Source organism: Leopardus geoffroyi, chromosome D2, assembly GCF_018350155.1.
Source record: "Leopardus geoffroyi isolate Oge1 chromosome D2, O.geoffroyi_Oge1_pat1.0, whole genome shotgun sequence".
Taxonomy (NCBI): Eukaryota; Metazoa; Chordata; class Mammalia; order Carnivora; family Felidae; genus Leopardus; species Leopardus geoffroyi.
Window position 1 is genome coordinate 56,700,576 of NC_059334.1, and position 14,978 is coordinate 56,715,553.

At 52.8% G+C, this 14,978-nt stretch overlaps 1 protein-coding gene across 1 annotated transcript in view; it reads right to left on the bottom strand.

Moving 5' to 3' along the window:
- Nucleotides 1-14,978, bottom strand: part of SLIT1 (slit guidance ligand 1) — a 174,302-nt gene that overhangs the window by 32,048 nt on the left and 127,276 nt on the right. The window contains exons 14-21 of the mRNA XM_045438409.1: nt 10,683-10,846; nt 9,931-9,954; nt 9,658-9,802; nt 8,964-9,038; nt 8,647-8,790; nt 5,490-5,633; nt 5,057-5,223; nt 2,106-2,238 (exon numbers count right to left, since the gene is read on the bottom strand). Of these exons, the coding sequence (XP_045294365.1) occupies nt 2,106-2,238; nt 5,057-5,223; nt 5,490-5,633; nt 8,647-8,790; nt 8,964-9,038; nt 9,658-9,802; nt 9,931-9,954; nt 10,683-10,846 (996 nt within the window). The remainder of the gene's footprint in view (nt 1-2,105; nt 2,239-5,056; nt 5,224-5,489; nt 5,634-8,646; nt 8,791-8,963; nt 9,039-9,657; nt 9,803-9,930; nt 9,955-10,682; nt 10,847-14,978) is intronic.

Consider the following 14,978-nt stretch of genomic DNA (forward strand, 5'->3'; position numbering starts at 1 on the left):
ACAGTTAGTGCGGTGCTAGGGGAGCCTCCCCTGCAGCCAGGGCCTTCTAGTTCCTCTCCTCTCCTACATGCAGACCACACAATTGGCCCAGAATTACTAACTGGAGGAGAAAAGATGCAGTTTCTTAGGCATGTGGGTAGATGCCACCCAAAGAACTCGGTAAAAGCTCTGACACACAAAGCCCCCCCTGGCTTCCTTTCTGCCCCTGCCTCGCCCTCTCAGCCTCCTCCCTGTTGGCGGGCGCTACCCAGGGCTCAATGCTGGGCTCCTCTCTCTCCCCTCTCTGCCCTGCAGTTTTCTTGGCCAGACGGGTCAGATCTGCCACTAGTCCCCTCAGGTCCACCTGCCAGGCCCCTCACCAGCTAGCAAGGCCCTCCCTCCACCTGCTGGCTGGTCCCGTGGGAGCCCCAGACCCAAACCTGCCCAAACCTGACCTCAGGGCTTTCACACCCAAACTGGTTCCCCTGACCCCCTCAGCATCACACCATGATCCTAACCACCCAGGCTCAGGACCCTCAAGGTGACTCTCCTACTCACTCAACAGCACCCCACAGCTGCTGACTCTCCTGCCACTGGTCTCTGCTCATGTGCTGTGTTCTGCTCTCACATCTCCCCTGAATGCACACTGTCACCCACGCCTGGACTCCTCAGCTGCCTCCGTCTGTTCCTCCACCTTGGCCTCCCTTCTGGGACCCACTATACACACTGCTACCCAAGTTGTTGTCCTCAAAGCCAAGCTCACCAAAGGTCCTTGTAACATTCCCTAAGGTGCCCCATGTCTACAAGGTGGAGCTTGGGATTCAAGATGCTGTGAAGGTCCCCTATCCCCCCAGACATCCTCGCTGAGCAGGGATCCAAGGGCCAGGAGCTGAAACCCCCGTTGGGCTCCCTGTCCAGGACCCCCACCGACTGCAGCCCTCAGGATGGCTCACTGCCACCCCCAGAGATCCAGAGAGCAGCAAAATCAGGGCTTTACTCATCCTGACCCATCACTCTGGGTCATACAAAGTGAATTCCCACCCATCTCGCGTGATCCTCTCAATGGCTCTTCTCAACACACCCTAGTGGCCCCACTTAAGAGCTGGGAAAACGGAGGCCTAGAGAAGTCAAGTGATTTTCCCAGCCTCTGAACTTCAGCATCCTTAGTCAAAGAAGCCAGGCTGTTCCACCTGTCGCATTATGCTCAGGGTGGCCAGGAGGCACCAAGGAGGAAGCAGGACACTAACACGATGATAGAAAACTGGACGAGGGACACAGGACAAGGACTGCAGTGGTTGGTGTGCCTGTAAAGAAACAACCTGCCTCTCTGGTAATGAAAGAAACACAAATGAAAACCTCACAGCTCCCCACAGGGAAGGAAAAGCGCAACTACGGAGGCCTGGAGGGACCAATCCCAGGGGACAGGACGAGTCGGGGACGGACCACAGCCTCTTATTTGGGGGTGTCAGTGGAAGCAGCCCAGCTCTCCTCTGTCTGTCACTCACACTGACATCCATGCCCCCACGTAGGCTCAGATACCACATCCAAATCAGCACAGGTTTTAGCGCATGATGCCCAGTATGGACAGCGGGGGTGGCCACGAAGGCCATTTCCACACCCGGACAGCTGGGGCGCGAGGACGATGGCTTTTCTGGAAGGCCATGATGCAAAAGGCAGCAAGTGCCCTAGCAATGCAGCGCTCTTTGACAAGCAGCCTCACCGAAGGGATGTTCACCTCGGGGACTTTTTTTAATAGTGAAACATTGGCAACAACTCTCCAACAAAGGGGGGTTTGTTACATAGATCATAGTAGATTTGCGTGGTAGCGTCATGCGCAGCCAGCGAAAACAAACTTCTGTGAGAGTTTTCATGACAGAGGGGATGCTCACAAGCTGCGGTGAAGCGGCCAACGTAAGGTTACTTCTTATTTTAAAAGCAGGCCTCAGCTTACAGCCAGCAAGTGCTCCCGTGGGAGACTCATGCCATCAGGTGACTGCAGAGGGGGGTCCGACAGAAGCTCAAAGGCTTCCTGGAACCAGTGTCTCCCACAACGCCCTCGCTCCAAGCCCTAACCAGCTGTTCTTGGTGACCTTGTCCCCCCCACCGTCAGGCCTGGGACTACTCACAGTTCCGTGACATTCTTGGGGATGCCTTTCGGCAGGACCTGGAGGTGCTTGTTGCTGCATCGGACCACCGTGTCCAGGCAGGCACATTCCTGGGGGCACTGGGGGCGGGGCAGGCAGCCCCCCTCCTCCTGGCCTGGGGAGGAAGGCGCGAAGCCACGTCAGTGAGGGGACAGGCCTTCTTCGGGCCTCTTATACCTGGGGCCGCGCTCTGGGGTATCTCAGAACAGAAGCCCCTCTCTGACACTACCCCAGGCACCGGTAAGTCCCCTCTTGGCTGCACCCCTTCCTCACTAGGAACGAAGCCCATCGAGGTTAAGATGGGTCTTGGGTCAATTTCTTCTGCGTCAGGTCCAAGGTGGACCTCGGCACAGCAGGAGGATGGCAACCATACCATTTCTTGAGCACCTACTGAGTGCCAGACAATATGTCGAACAGGATCTCTTTAACGATGCAGAAAGGATGCCAGCACCACGGGGACAGAGACTGGTCTCTGCCTTTTCGCTCACAGAAGGAGCCCAGCACCTAGAGCAGGGGCTGGCACACAGGAGTCCTCAAAACAGATCAGCTAAACGAACCTATGAATGGTTTTATACTTTACTGAGAGCTGGAGAGGTTACATAACTTGTTCGGCTCGGAAGGCTGGTCAGAGACAATGCAGCAGCGTCTGTGCCCCCATCTGGCCGACACAGACTCTGAGCACCTTCTATCACACCTCCTTCATTTATTCACTCATCTACCCAGTAAATATTCCTCCCTTCTGACTGGGTGCAGGAGGAACAATAAGGACACCACGGTAGGAGCTGCTGAGGGCACTAGGAAGCAGGTGACAGAGACTATCAGTTACGGAGGGCAGCTGTGTGCAGGCGTCGTGAACTCCCTGAGTCCTCGAAACATCTCTCCGGTGGATGTGCTATCAGCCCATCACAGAGATGAGAAAACTAAGGGCAGAGTGGCTGAGTAAGGGGCCCAAGGTCCCCCAGCCTGGAAGAGGGGCACGGGCCTGGAATCTAAGCCAGCTGCTCTCCACCACTTCAGTCTACTGCAGCAACATCTCAAAAGTGCTCCTGTCCCTTCCCCTCCAGGGAGCCCCTCTGAGGGGGGGAGCCTCGCACGTGCACAGAGTCGCCTGCCAGGATGCACGGACATGACAGCAGAGCTCTGGAAGGTCACCCAGCGGAACACTGACCGGGAGTCATTCCAGGACCGGGAAGTTGGAACAGGCCAACACTGGTGATCTTTTTACTCTCTGGATTGTGTGTTGTTTTTTTTTAAGCAAATGGTAATGCTTCACTTTGTGATAAGAAAAGTAAAAAGAAATTGTTTCTTGAAAAGAAAATAATGTTTTCAAAAGATAATTAGTGGCAGAAGGAAAGGCCCAAAATATATAGTCGGGTTTAAAAAGAAACAGAATTTGGGGCGCCTGGCTCACTCGGTGGGTTAAGCGTCTGACTCTTGCTCTCGGCTCAGGTCATGATCTCAGGGTTCGTGAGACTGAGCCCTGTGTCAGGCTCTGTGCTAACAGTGTGGAGTCTGCTTGGGATTCTCTCTCTTTCCTTCTCTCTCTGACCCCTCCTTCCCACTCTCTCTCTCTCTCTCTCTCTCTCTCTCAAAATAAATAAATAAACTTTAAGAAAAAAGAAAAAGGAACAGAATTTTTGGGTGGGGGACGGATAAAATAGGTAATGGGGTTTCACTTGTCGTGATAAGCCCGGGCGATGGATGGAATTGTTGAATCACTGTATTGTACACCTGAAGCTAAAATAATACTGTATGTTAACTATATTGGAATTGAAGATAAAATTAAATTAAAAAAAAACAATTTTTTTTAAAAAGACTAGGAAGTTATTACTATATAAAACAATATACAAACATATACGTGAGTTGTATGGAATTTTTTTAAATAGCAAGTGAAATTGCTCTAGGAAACCCATTGACTTTGTTTAGAGAAATACCCTGACCTTCTCTCTTGGTGTGAAAGTTGAAGCTCCTTGCGCGGCCTGGATGGGCCAGCCTGAGAGCCGAACTGCCCCCTGGAAGCAGGCTGAGAGCGGGGCGGAGGAGGCCAAGTGGGGGCGGGGGCGGGAGAGCTGGAACTCCCCAGAGGAAACTCCTGGCGACCAGGCTCCAGATCAGGGACCGCCGGGCTGAGCTGCAACCTTGCTCTGTTACCCTGGGTACAAATCTGCCTCCAGCAGCTGCCTTGCCTGCGTGGAGCTCTGTCGGAAAGTCACGGGATGGGGCTACTATACTCTGCACGGGCAGGGCTAGAAGGGAGGGCCTCAGGAAAGAGATGGGGAATCCAGAGGAAACAGGACATCAGGGTGAGAGGTGACCAGGTTTCCCACGTGGAGGATGGGGGCCTGGGAAGGTCCCACGGCACATCATGGACAGGCTGAGCCCACAAGTCTGGGGCACTGAGGAACCCCCAGGAGGCAGATCAGTGGATCAGGCACATTTACATTAAAAAAAGTACTAAGACGTAGGGGCGCCTGGGTGGCTCAGTCGGTTAAGCATCCCACTCTTGATTGGGGCTCAGGTCACAATCTCACAGTTGGGAGTTCGAGCCCCTCGTCAGGCTCTGAGCTATCAGTGTGGAGCCTGCATGAGATTCTCTCTCTCCTCCTCTCTCTGCTTCTCCCCTACGTGCTCTCGCTCTCAAAATAAATAAACATTTTAAAAAATACACTGAAATGTTAACTGTGATTTTCTCTGAGTGATAGAATAATAGGTAACGTTTATCTCCTCCTTTTACCTATTCTTTCCATTTTTTAAACAATAACCATGCTATTGCTCTTAAAATCATGGGAAAACACCCCCAGGCAGCGGTAGGCGCAGGACTAAGACTGGGTCTCCCTGCTCCCCGCCCCACCCCAGGCCACCCCTCCCCACGGGAAACTCTTCAGGGCTGGCCCGCCTGCCTCTCCCCTCCCGCTCAGGGCCCCACGACTTACCTTCCTCACACCTGAAGTCAGGGAAGGCCACGTCCTGCAGGGGGATCTGCCGCAGGAAGTCTGGGTTCTGGCACCGCGGGTTCCCTGTCACAATCTTCCTCCTCCGCAGCCAGTCCCCCAGCCAGGCCAGCTGACAGTTGCAGTTGAAAGGGTTGGCCAGAAGGTTTCTGGAAGAGGCAGCCGTGTGACCAGCAACACACCCTCCGGGCTGGGTTTCCCTGCAATGCCCTGTCGCCCCACCACAGACTGGCCAGGCGGCCACCCGCGCTCTTTCCCAGACGACGGGCAGTTACCAAGATGTGGCATTCTGACGTGGTGGGACCCCACAGACCACCAGGGCCCCACACCCCCAGTGAGTCCTTTCAAGTACCCGTCCTTGGGAGGGCAGGCGGACGGACGGGCGCCGGGGCTCAGATGCCGGAGCCAGACTTACAGCGTGGAGAGGGCCTGCAGGGTGTCGAAGGCCCCAGGGGAGATGGTGGCGATCTGGTTGTCGTAGAGCGAGAGCAGGCGGACGTTGCGCAGGCCCGTGAAGCTGTCGTTGTGGATACAGCTGATGCGGTTGTTCCGCAGCATCCTGGGGGGCGAGAGGGGGGAGCCCGTGCTGTGCCCGCAGCCACCCACCTGCCTGCGCCTTGCCCACGGGGGCCTCCCACAGATTCTCCTCCCGGGGCCCTCCCCTCCCCACGCTCCCCCTCAGGATGCTCTCCCATCCACCCTGCCTGCACAGCACCCACACGGCCTGACCTCCGCCTGCACTCTCTGGGTGCCCAGGGCCTCCTCCGCCCCCAGGCCACGCTCCGCACCAACGCCGGGGACACTGGCCCAAAACCTAAATCCAGTCGTGTTCCTCTCCAGGCCGAAGCCCCAGTGGCTCCCAAACTGCCCACGGAATAATGTTTACACTCTTTACCGTGACCCGCAGGAGCCAACCCCAGACCAGCACCGGCCGCCTTCCTGGAGAGTGACATACCCTTGACTCCTCTGTCCTGCGGGCATGCGTAGGGGCCTGCCTCTTCATGCCCTTCCCTGGCTGTGGTGTCCTTCTAGAATGACCCCTTCCCTCATTTTTATCTGCTTAAGTCTGTGTTCACCCTCCAAAACCTGGCTCCATTCCCCTCCCCAACTAAAAACAAAACCAAGCTGGACACAGAATAGGCGATTCACTAGGAAATTACAATGGTTTATGAACACCGATAAAAAAAAAAAATGTTTAAACTTACTAGTAATCAAGTACATGTAAGCAATATTGAATCTTTGCCTGACAAATTGCAAAATAACTAAAAATATAGTAATATATAAATATAGTAATATATAAATATATAAATATAGTAATAGTATAGTATATAATATAGTATAGTAAATGTAGTAATAGAGGGTCGGTATGGGTGAATGGGCATTTTCACACTTGGGCCGGCAGGAGAATGGTTTGGGGCCTTCCTGGAAGTGAGAGGCAGGCAGCAAAGGCCCTAAACGGGCCTCATGCTTTCATCCTGCAAGGCTTCTTTTAGGAATTTATCAATAGGGAATAATCCTGGATGCACACAGAATTTCATGATAAAGATATTAATCACATTACTCATAATAAAAAATTAAAATAGCTTGAATTTCTGGGGTGCCTGGGCAGCTCAGTTAAGCATCCGACTCTTGATTTCAGCACAGATCATGATCTTACAGTTTGTGGGTTCGAGCCCCGCATCAGGCTCTGCGCTGAGGGCAGTGGAACCTACTTGGGATTCTCTCTCTCCCTCTCTCTCTGCCCCTCCCCCGCTCACGTGCACGCGTGCAAACACGTACACGGTCTCTCTCTCTAAAAAATAAACATTGGGGCGCCTGGGTGGCGCAGTCGGTTGAGCGTCCGACTTCAGCCAGGTCACGATCTCGCAGTCCGTGAGTTCGAGCCCCGCGTCGGGCTCTGGGCTGATGGCTCAGAGCCTGGAGCCTGTTTCCGATTCTGTGTCTCCCTCTCTCTCTGCCTCTCCCCCGTTCATGCTCTGTCTCTCTCTGTACCAAAAATAAATAAAAACGTTGAAAAAAAAAATTAAAAAAAAAAATAAACATTAAAAAATCAATAAAATAGCCGGAATTTCCAGTAGTTATGTAATGCATAGTCCTTCAAAATGATGTTGTAAAAGAAATTTTAATGGTATGTAAGGGTGCTCACATTGTGTTTAAGACAAAGCAGGTTACTAAATAAAATGGATTCTAGGACTCCGTTCAGAAATACCTACATGGAAGCACCCAGGTGTATGGGTGTGTGTGTGTGCATATGTGCAAGAACATGCGTGGATACAGAAGACTGGGAAGTAGTTGATATGGACAATTAACAGCGTTTGTGTGGGCTGGAGGGGTTATGGCACTTCTCTTCCTGTGCCTGCGCTGTCACTCGTGGGCTCTTACCGGCTCTGCCCCAGACCAGCCCTTCCCCTCTCCTCCAGCCCCATCCACACCTTCCTCAGAAAGAACCCACGTGACTGGCTGACTAGCCCACGACACCCTCATTCAAGGACTACCCGGCAAGTATAGAGAAGAATGAGGCAGCCCCATGTGAACAGCCTGGGAAAACAGTCCCACTAGATCCACGTGTGAAAGAAGCCGGTGGCAAAACACAGCACAAAGGGCATTCCCTTTCTCTAAACCAAACCAACCAAACAACAACAACAACAAACCCCAAACCCACAGGGAACCCCTCATATATTCATTTCCTTTACACAAATTCCATGATGTGTGCTCTGAAAACGGATGGATAGCCCTACAGCCGGTCTGGGATTTAAACCCAGCAGGGCATTGTCTAGAGCTATGCTCCCCCCCGCCCCACCATAGTGGCCCTTGGCTGTTCAGATTCAAAAGAATTAAAATGAAATGAAATTCAAAATGTTGTGCCTCAACAGCGCTAGCCCCATGTCAATAGCCACACGTGGCTACTGACTAGACAGTGTAGACGTGGGACATTTCTGCCACCGTAGGAAGTCCAACTGGACGGCACGGTCTATTGCGCCCTTGAAAGGTCTATGTGGTCACGTGAAGAGCTAGTGCCGCCCGCGTGGAGGGGGGCGCTCTGCAGCACTTGTGGGGGGGGGGGTGTGGGTGACCCCAGGATCTACTGAGTCCCAAAGTCTGGTTAGCTCTGGCTGGGCTCTGGTTCGTGGGATCCCAGAATCCCAGAGATAATGGGCCATCCCTCCTCCCCCTTCCACACTGGCTGAGTCACCTCAGCAATGTCCCCGCCTTGGGGCCACCCAGCCCTCCTGCCACTCCTGAACTAAACACACGTGCGGTGCTCTCGCAGCCTGATGAGAGGGCAGTGAGGGGGAACCTCCAAAAGGGCCCACCCCCACCCACCCCTTCACCAAGCATCGACCCCACACCCCAGGGAACAAGAAAGCAGGCCTCACCACGGTTACCAACATCTGATTATTTGCCCCCTGCAGACCCTGGCTGTAGACCTCATACACCCTCAGCTGCCCCTCTCCTCCCGCCAGCCGGGGTTGGGAGGGGTGCCTCCCATCCTCTCTCCTGATGCAGACACCTGATGCTAGCTTGCTTTTGCCCGTTGCAGTCTGGCCCTGCTCCCTGGCCCGCACACTCACAGCGTCCTCAAGCCATCCAGGCCTCGGAACATGCCGCTCCGGATGGACTCCAGCTGGTTGGCGGTCAGGTGCAGCTCGCTCACAGAGCCCGCACCCTCAAAGGCCCCATCTTCGATTTCGGACACCTTGTTGTTGCTCAGATTGCTGGACGGAGGGCGGCAGAAAGATTATGGAGTTGCGGACCCTCCCCCACCTTCCTGCACCCGCCCCCTGCAGGGGAGCTCTGCCCCCATGAAACTCCCCCCACACACAATATTTTCCTTCTCCCTCCCCAGCTAGAGTCCTGGCCACAACCTTCCCGCCAATGGGTAACTCACATCTTCTTCAGATGAGTGAGTTTTTTAAATATCCCAGTGGCTTCCAGGATGGAAATCTCATTGTTGTTTAATCGTCTGTAAGAGGCAATGAAGAGAACTTACACATTCATAAATGACAGACATTAGAGTATCTTCCAAATTGAGAATATTTGGGACTCAAACAAAGGGGCTCCCAGAAGAATTAATCTGGCAAGGCAAACTGATCGCTTATCAAAGGAAGGGTGGATGATGGTGCTGGGAGGGGCGGTGAGTGGGGTACTTTTAACACTAAAAATGCCACGAAAACTTACATACATGAAGGACACATATGCGTAGATATTCGTGCACATAGGCATGTGCACAAATTTATGTTTTTAAAGAAAAAAAAAAATAGAGTATGGCCTAAGATCCAACTTGATCTAATGGAATCATATCTCCCAGAAGAAGGCAAAAGCCTGGTTGAGAAAAGCCACCCCGGCTCAGGCTGACGACCTTCCCTGCACGCCACAGATTGTTGGAAGGGTCTGGAGGCGGTGAGTCAGAAGCAGAGGGGCTTCAGGGGTGGGGAGGTGCTTCCTGCTAAAGCCAGCTGCTGCCATGCTGGAGTCTCCAGCGGTCCCAAACAGAGCCGGACCGGGGGAAAGCCCAGTGTGGATCGAGGAGGGCTAGGAGGACTGGGGACCGGTGAGGATGTGCAGGGGCTGGGGGCCCTCACAGCTCAGCCGTGGACTGGGGGATGCGTTCAGGGATCTTGGTGAGCTTCAGGCTGGAGCACTCCACCAGGCTGGCCTCACAGCGGCACTTGTGGGGACAGACCACGTCGCTGTTGCACTCGCTGTTCAGCTGGTAATCCTCCGTGCCTACGGTGAGAGGGCAGGGGCGGGAGGCTGAGGGCCCCAGGGCAGGGTCTCCCTAGCCCCCTCAGCCTGCTGCCCCTGCCCACCAGCTGCCACCGCCCCAACCCCCTAGGTCCCCCGGACTCTCCTACCTGGAATGAAATACTGCTCTTTGGCTGGGGAGAGAAGCAGAAACACCATCAAGCTGGAATCCTCCAGGATGTGCAAGAGCCCAGGCCCCAGTCCCACTGCCCAGGTGCAGGCACCCGGGAACAACACTGGGGTCCCAAATCAGGGCCCCAGAGCCCACCTGCCCAGCCCCCATGTGGAGAAGGCTTTGCCACAGAGCACAGATGTTCCTTGGCCAGGCTGATGCTGGGGTGGTACCACCCCCAAATGAACCTCTCGGGGAGCACCCAAACCATGGCAACGCTCATATGCAATGGTACAAGACGGGGATGGGGCAGAGAGGCACCCGGTTCCTGACCAGGATCCAGGCTCAGAAGCTGACTCACACTGTCCCCAGCCAGTTTCTGCTGCCCCAGAGCCTGGAGGAGGCAGCTCTCTCCCTGAGGAGAGCTCCCAGGCTTCTCGAGGGTGAAAAGCAGTAGCATGAAAGCAAACTGACCTGGGAGCAGAGGAACCTGGGTCCTTGTGCGGGAGTCCTCCCTCAGGGACCTTCAGCCAGCCCTACCCTTCCCTGAGCCCCAGTGAAGTGAGGGGTGGGGCTGACCAACCGTTCAGATCCAAGTCTATGGTCTCGGAACTACCCCCCTCTGAGAGGGTCTCCGGTGGCCTAGGACGCCCCTGTTGGAGCCATCCAGAAAACACCACCAGGTCCCTGAGCAGACTGAAGACAGGCAGGCAGGTGGACAGACAGACAGGTGGGCAAGCAGGCAGCTACCTGAGCACCGGAACTTCTTGCTCTTGATCTGCCCGATGCGCTTGTTGGCGAGGCGCCGGGGGCTGGCACAGCGGGCCCCGCTCGTCTCAATGGGGTTGGTGCGCAGGAAGTCTGCCAGCCCCTTGAGGTTACAGTCGCAGATGAAAGGGTTCTGTGCCAGGTGCCTGTCCAAAGGGGGCAGAGTGGGGATCAGAGACAGGGTTGCAAACTTGCACTGACCTCTGCCTGGACAGGGCCTCACTGCCCCCGGGTGGCTCCAAGCCCAGGGCTGGGCCCCGGGGGAGATGCACCACCTGGGGCCACCCCCCGGGCACACCCATCAGCTGGAGAATCTTGCCAGGGCATCGCAGCAGGGAAGGATCTCTGCAGGCTCTGGGTGTCCAGCTGTCCCTGCTACACTCCCCACTTCAAGCCTCACTCTGTCCCCTGTCCATCTACCTACCTGTACCCACCCTGGGACATTTCACAGACACCAGTGGAGGCAAGAGTGACCTGGAGACTGGCCAGGTCACCCCATCGTTCCATGGGTGAGGGGACACAGCGGGTACTTGAACCCAGGACTGTCAGCGCCCAGAAGTCTTTGATGTGGGTGGTCCCTTCCACGTGGCCTTGGACGACAGCAGCTTCCTTCCACAGCCTTTGTCAGGAAGGGGATGAGGCCAGGGGTGCAAGGCTGGGTCCTGCAGCTTTGGTGACGTGTGTCAAAGTGCCTGCTGCAGCCTCTCACTTACGGGAATCTCTGTTCCCACCCCAGGCCTTTGGGACTGCTTCCCCCTGACCATTTTACATGCTGTCTCTCTACACAAGGGAAAGTCAGAGAACATGGCCGGATAGCTACTTATTGGGAAGTCACTCTTACTCTCTTTCCAGGCTGCCTGTGTGACCAGCAGGGTAGGTGTGGGGAGGGGGCAGCTGACTGGTGATGCTGACTATAGCAATCTGGGTTGCTGTAAGCAACCACAGCGCTGGTTTTCCTGTTTGTGGGCCCTCACCACCCCCCAAAGGCTCAGACCAGCCACATCTGAACCACCCCAGCAGCCAGCTTGCTGACCTGCATCTGGGCCATCACAGCACTGGGCATGTCTTGCTTTCTAAACTGAGACAGCCAGGGAAGAATATTCTAGCACTTGCTCAGTCTACTGTACTTGAGAGCCAATGCTTCTGCACGGAAGTACAGGGAGACAGAGCAGGGGCCAGCTCAGAGGCCCATCTAATGCCATCACTTCAGGCCGTCCACTTCATGGCCTCAGCCCAGTGCCCTGATGGGCCAACAGGGCTCTGCAGGCAGAGACACAACTGCTGCTCAGGGTTTGCACCCAGCTCAGCTCAGACCTCGGCCACTCGCTCTCCTGTTCATCACCTCCTGGGCTCTGGATGAAGGTGGGATGCTTGGTTGGAGCCTTCTTGGCCCAGACGTCCCTGCCACTCCCCTGGGCACTGTCCCTGCTTGCCTGCCTGAGTCCAGGCTCCTGTCAGCATCACCAGGTGGGTCGGGCCTTCTGCATCTAGTTGCACATTTGTCTCCCTATTCAAACTGTCAATTTGCAGAGAAGACGTGTTTGCCGACTCCCCAGGGCAGAGTTCACTGCTGATGGAAAACGTATTAGGAGTCGGGGCTTGCTCTGGGACCCTCCCGACCACATCTGCCTATGCCTCACTGCCCGGCCTCTGCCTGAACTAATGGCTTCCCTTTATCACAATCTTGGTAGAAAACTGCTTAAAATCAATCCAATTATGTTATTCAGGCACACGTTAAAATGTTCAAGGGGTGCGGCGTAGAATATATCCTTTTTAAGAACAGGTTATTTGTGTCAAAACCAATCTATAAAAACTTGAACCACCCACAGAGACAAGAGGCTTCAGTATTTGACACAAATTAGAGTTTTTAATAATTGCAAAGGGCAGGGAGCTGAGAAGGGAAATTGCTCAAGAAGAAGGAAAAAATACCAGCTTGGGAAAATATCATCATGTTAAAGGCACACCCAGAAATGTGCTGCATGTGTGGCCATGAACATTTGTCACAGTAGAAGGTGGAAGGGAAGACTGTATTCTCAGTGTCTTTCTTGGAATATGCACTCAAGAAGTCACAACTAAAAATCTTGCGGGAGAGATGCTAAGCATCATTAATCAAATTAAACCCACAATGAGCTACCACTCCACACCCACTATGGTGGCCATAATCAAAAAGACGAATGATACCAGGTATTGGCAAGGATGCAGACAAAATGGAACCCTTATAATACACTGCTGATAGGAACATAAAATGGGACTGATAGCCACTTAGGAAAACTGACAATTTAAAAAAAATTTTTTTTAACATTTATTTTATTTTTGAGAGACAGAGCATGAGCAGGGGAGGGGCAGAGAGAGGAGGAGACACAGAATCCGAAGCAGGCTCCAGGCTCTGAGCTGTCAGCACAGAGCCTAACGTGAGCTTCGAACCCACAAACTGTGAGATCATGACCTAAGCCGAAGTTGGATGCTCAACCGACTGAGCCAGCCACGCGCCCAGAAAACTGACGATTTTTTAAAAGTTAAACACAGATTTCCTATGTGACCCAGAAATTCTAAGAGAAATTAAAACATTTGTCCACATAAAGATTTGCAAGCAAATATTCATAGCAGCCTTATTCATAATGATTCCAAAGTGGAAATCCAGATGTCCACCAACTAGAAAAGATAAACACAATGTGGTCTATCCATTCAATAGGAAATTACTTGGCAAAAAAAAAAAAGGAACAAAGTACTGATACATACTGACACGTGGACGAACCTCAGACACACAATGCTGGGACACCTGGGTGGCTCAGTCAGATGAGCATCCGACTTCAGCTCAGGTCACGATCTCATGGTTTGTGGGTTCGAGCCCCACGTCGGGCTCTGTGCTGACAGCTCAGAGCCTGGAGCCTGCTTCGGATTCTGTGTCTTGCTCTCTCTCTGCCCCTCCCCTGCTCTGTCTCTGTCTCTCAATAATAAATAAACATTAAAAAAAAAAAAAAACCTCACAATGCTAAGTGAAAGAAGTCAGTCACAAAGATGACACATCATGATGATTCCATTTTTATGAAATGTTCAGAAAAAGCAAACTACAAAGACAGAAATTAGACGAGTGGCTGCCTGGGGATGAGCTGGCAATAGGGACTGACTGTAAAAGGGACACAAGAGATTTTGGGGGAGTGATGGAAATGTTCTAAAATTTGATTGTGGTGATAGCTGAACAATTGAAATATACTAAAAATCACTGAATTGTACACTTGGAACAGGTGGGTTTTATGGTATATAAGTTATGCCTCATGAAAGTATTTTTTTTAATTTTATTTATTTATTTTGAGAAAGACAGAGCATTAGCAGGGGAAGGGCAGAGAGAGGGAGAGAGACACAGAATCCCCATGCAGGCTCTGTGACATCAGCACACAGCCTGATGTGGGGACTGGAACCCACAAACTGTGAGATCATGACCTGAGCTGAAATCAAGAGGTGGACGTTTAACTGACCGAGCCACCCAGGCAAGCCTCATGAAAGCTGTTTAAAAAGAAAAAAAACTTTGAAAAATCTCTTGGGGCAAGGAAAACTGCAACAAAATCAGTATTGAGACACAAGGCACCGAGCCACAGATCTCGGAGCCACGGACAAATCAAGCAGGATGTGGGGAGTTGATATCAGGCCTGACACACGATTCAGTAAAGGGGTTTAACCATCCAAACCTGTATTGAGAATACCTGATTATACCTCAGATTTGTATTTCGTTTATTCTTATTCCAAACTATATTTGAGTTGTTAATATACATTAGTTGTTTATGAAAGTCCAGTTCTGTTTTATGGCCTTTAAATAGTAAGGTCTATTCTTATGGAAAAAAGCACAATTGAGGGGAAAGTTAACTGCCTTCTCAGTGATGGTGAAAGAGATGCCTGAGACCAAATCCCTGCTCTACTTAGATGTTGTGTGACCTTGAGTGAGTCACATGACCTCCTGCCTCTGTTTCCTCATCAGTGAAGTCAGGGATGCTAGACCCTCCCTCCACAGGCCACCGTGAGTATTCAGTAAGATCATACATGGAAAGAGCAGTGGCCTGGCATTCTGTGAGGGCTCGATAAACAGCAGTGACTGTTGTTTTCAGTGTCACCACTATTTCGATCTCACCTGTGGGAAGACTTCCTGTTCTAACATTCTGCTCCAGCTTTGTGCCCCACTACTGCCCTACGGGCAGTGGCCAAGATCTCAGGCATGCCGTCTGGCGGACACTCTCTGAAATCCAGTCAGGTAAGTGGACACAGACAGAAACCATCCCCAGGGAG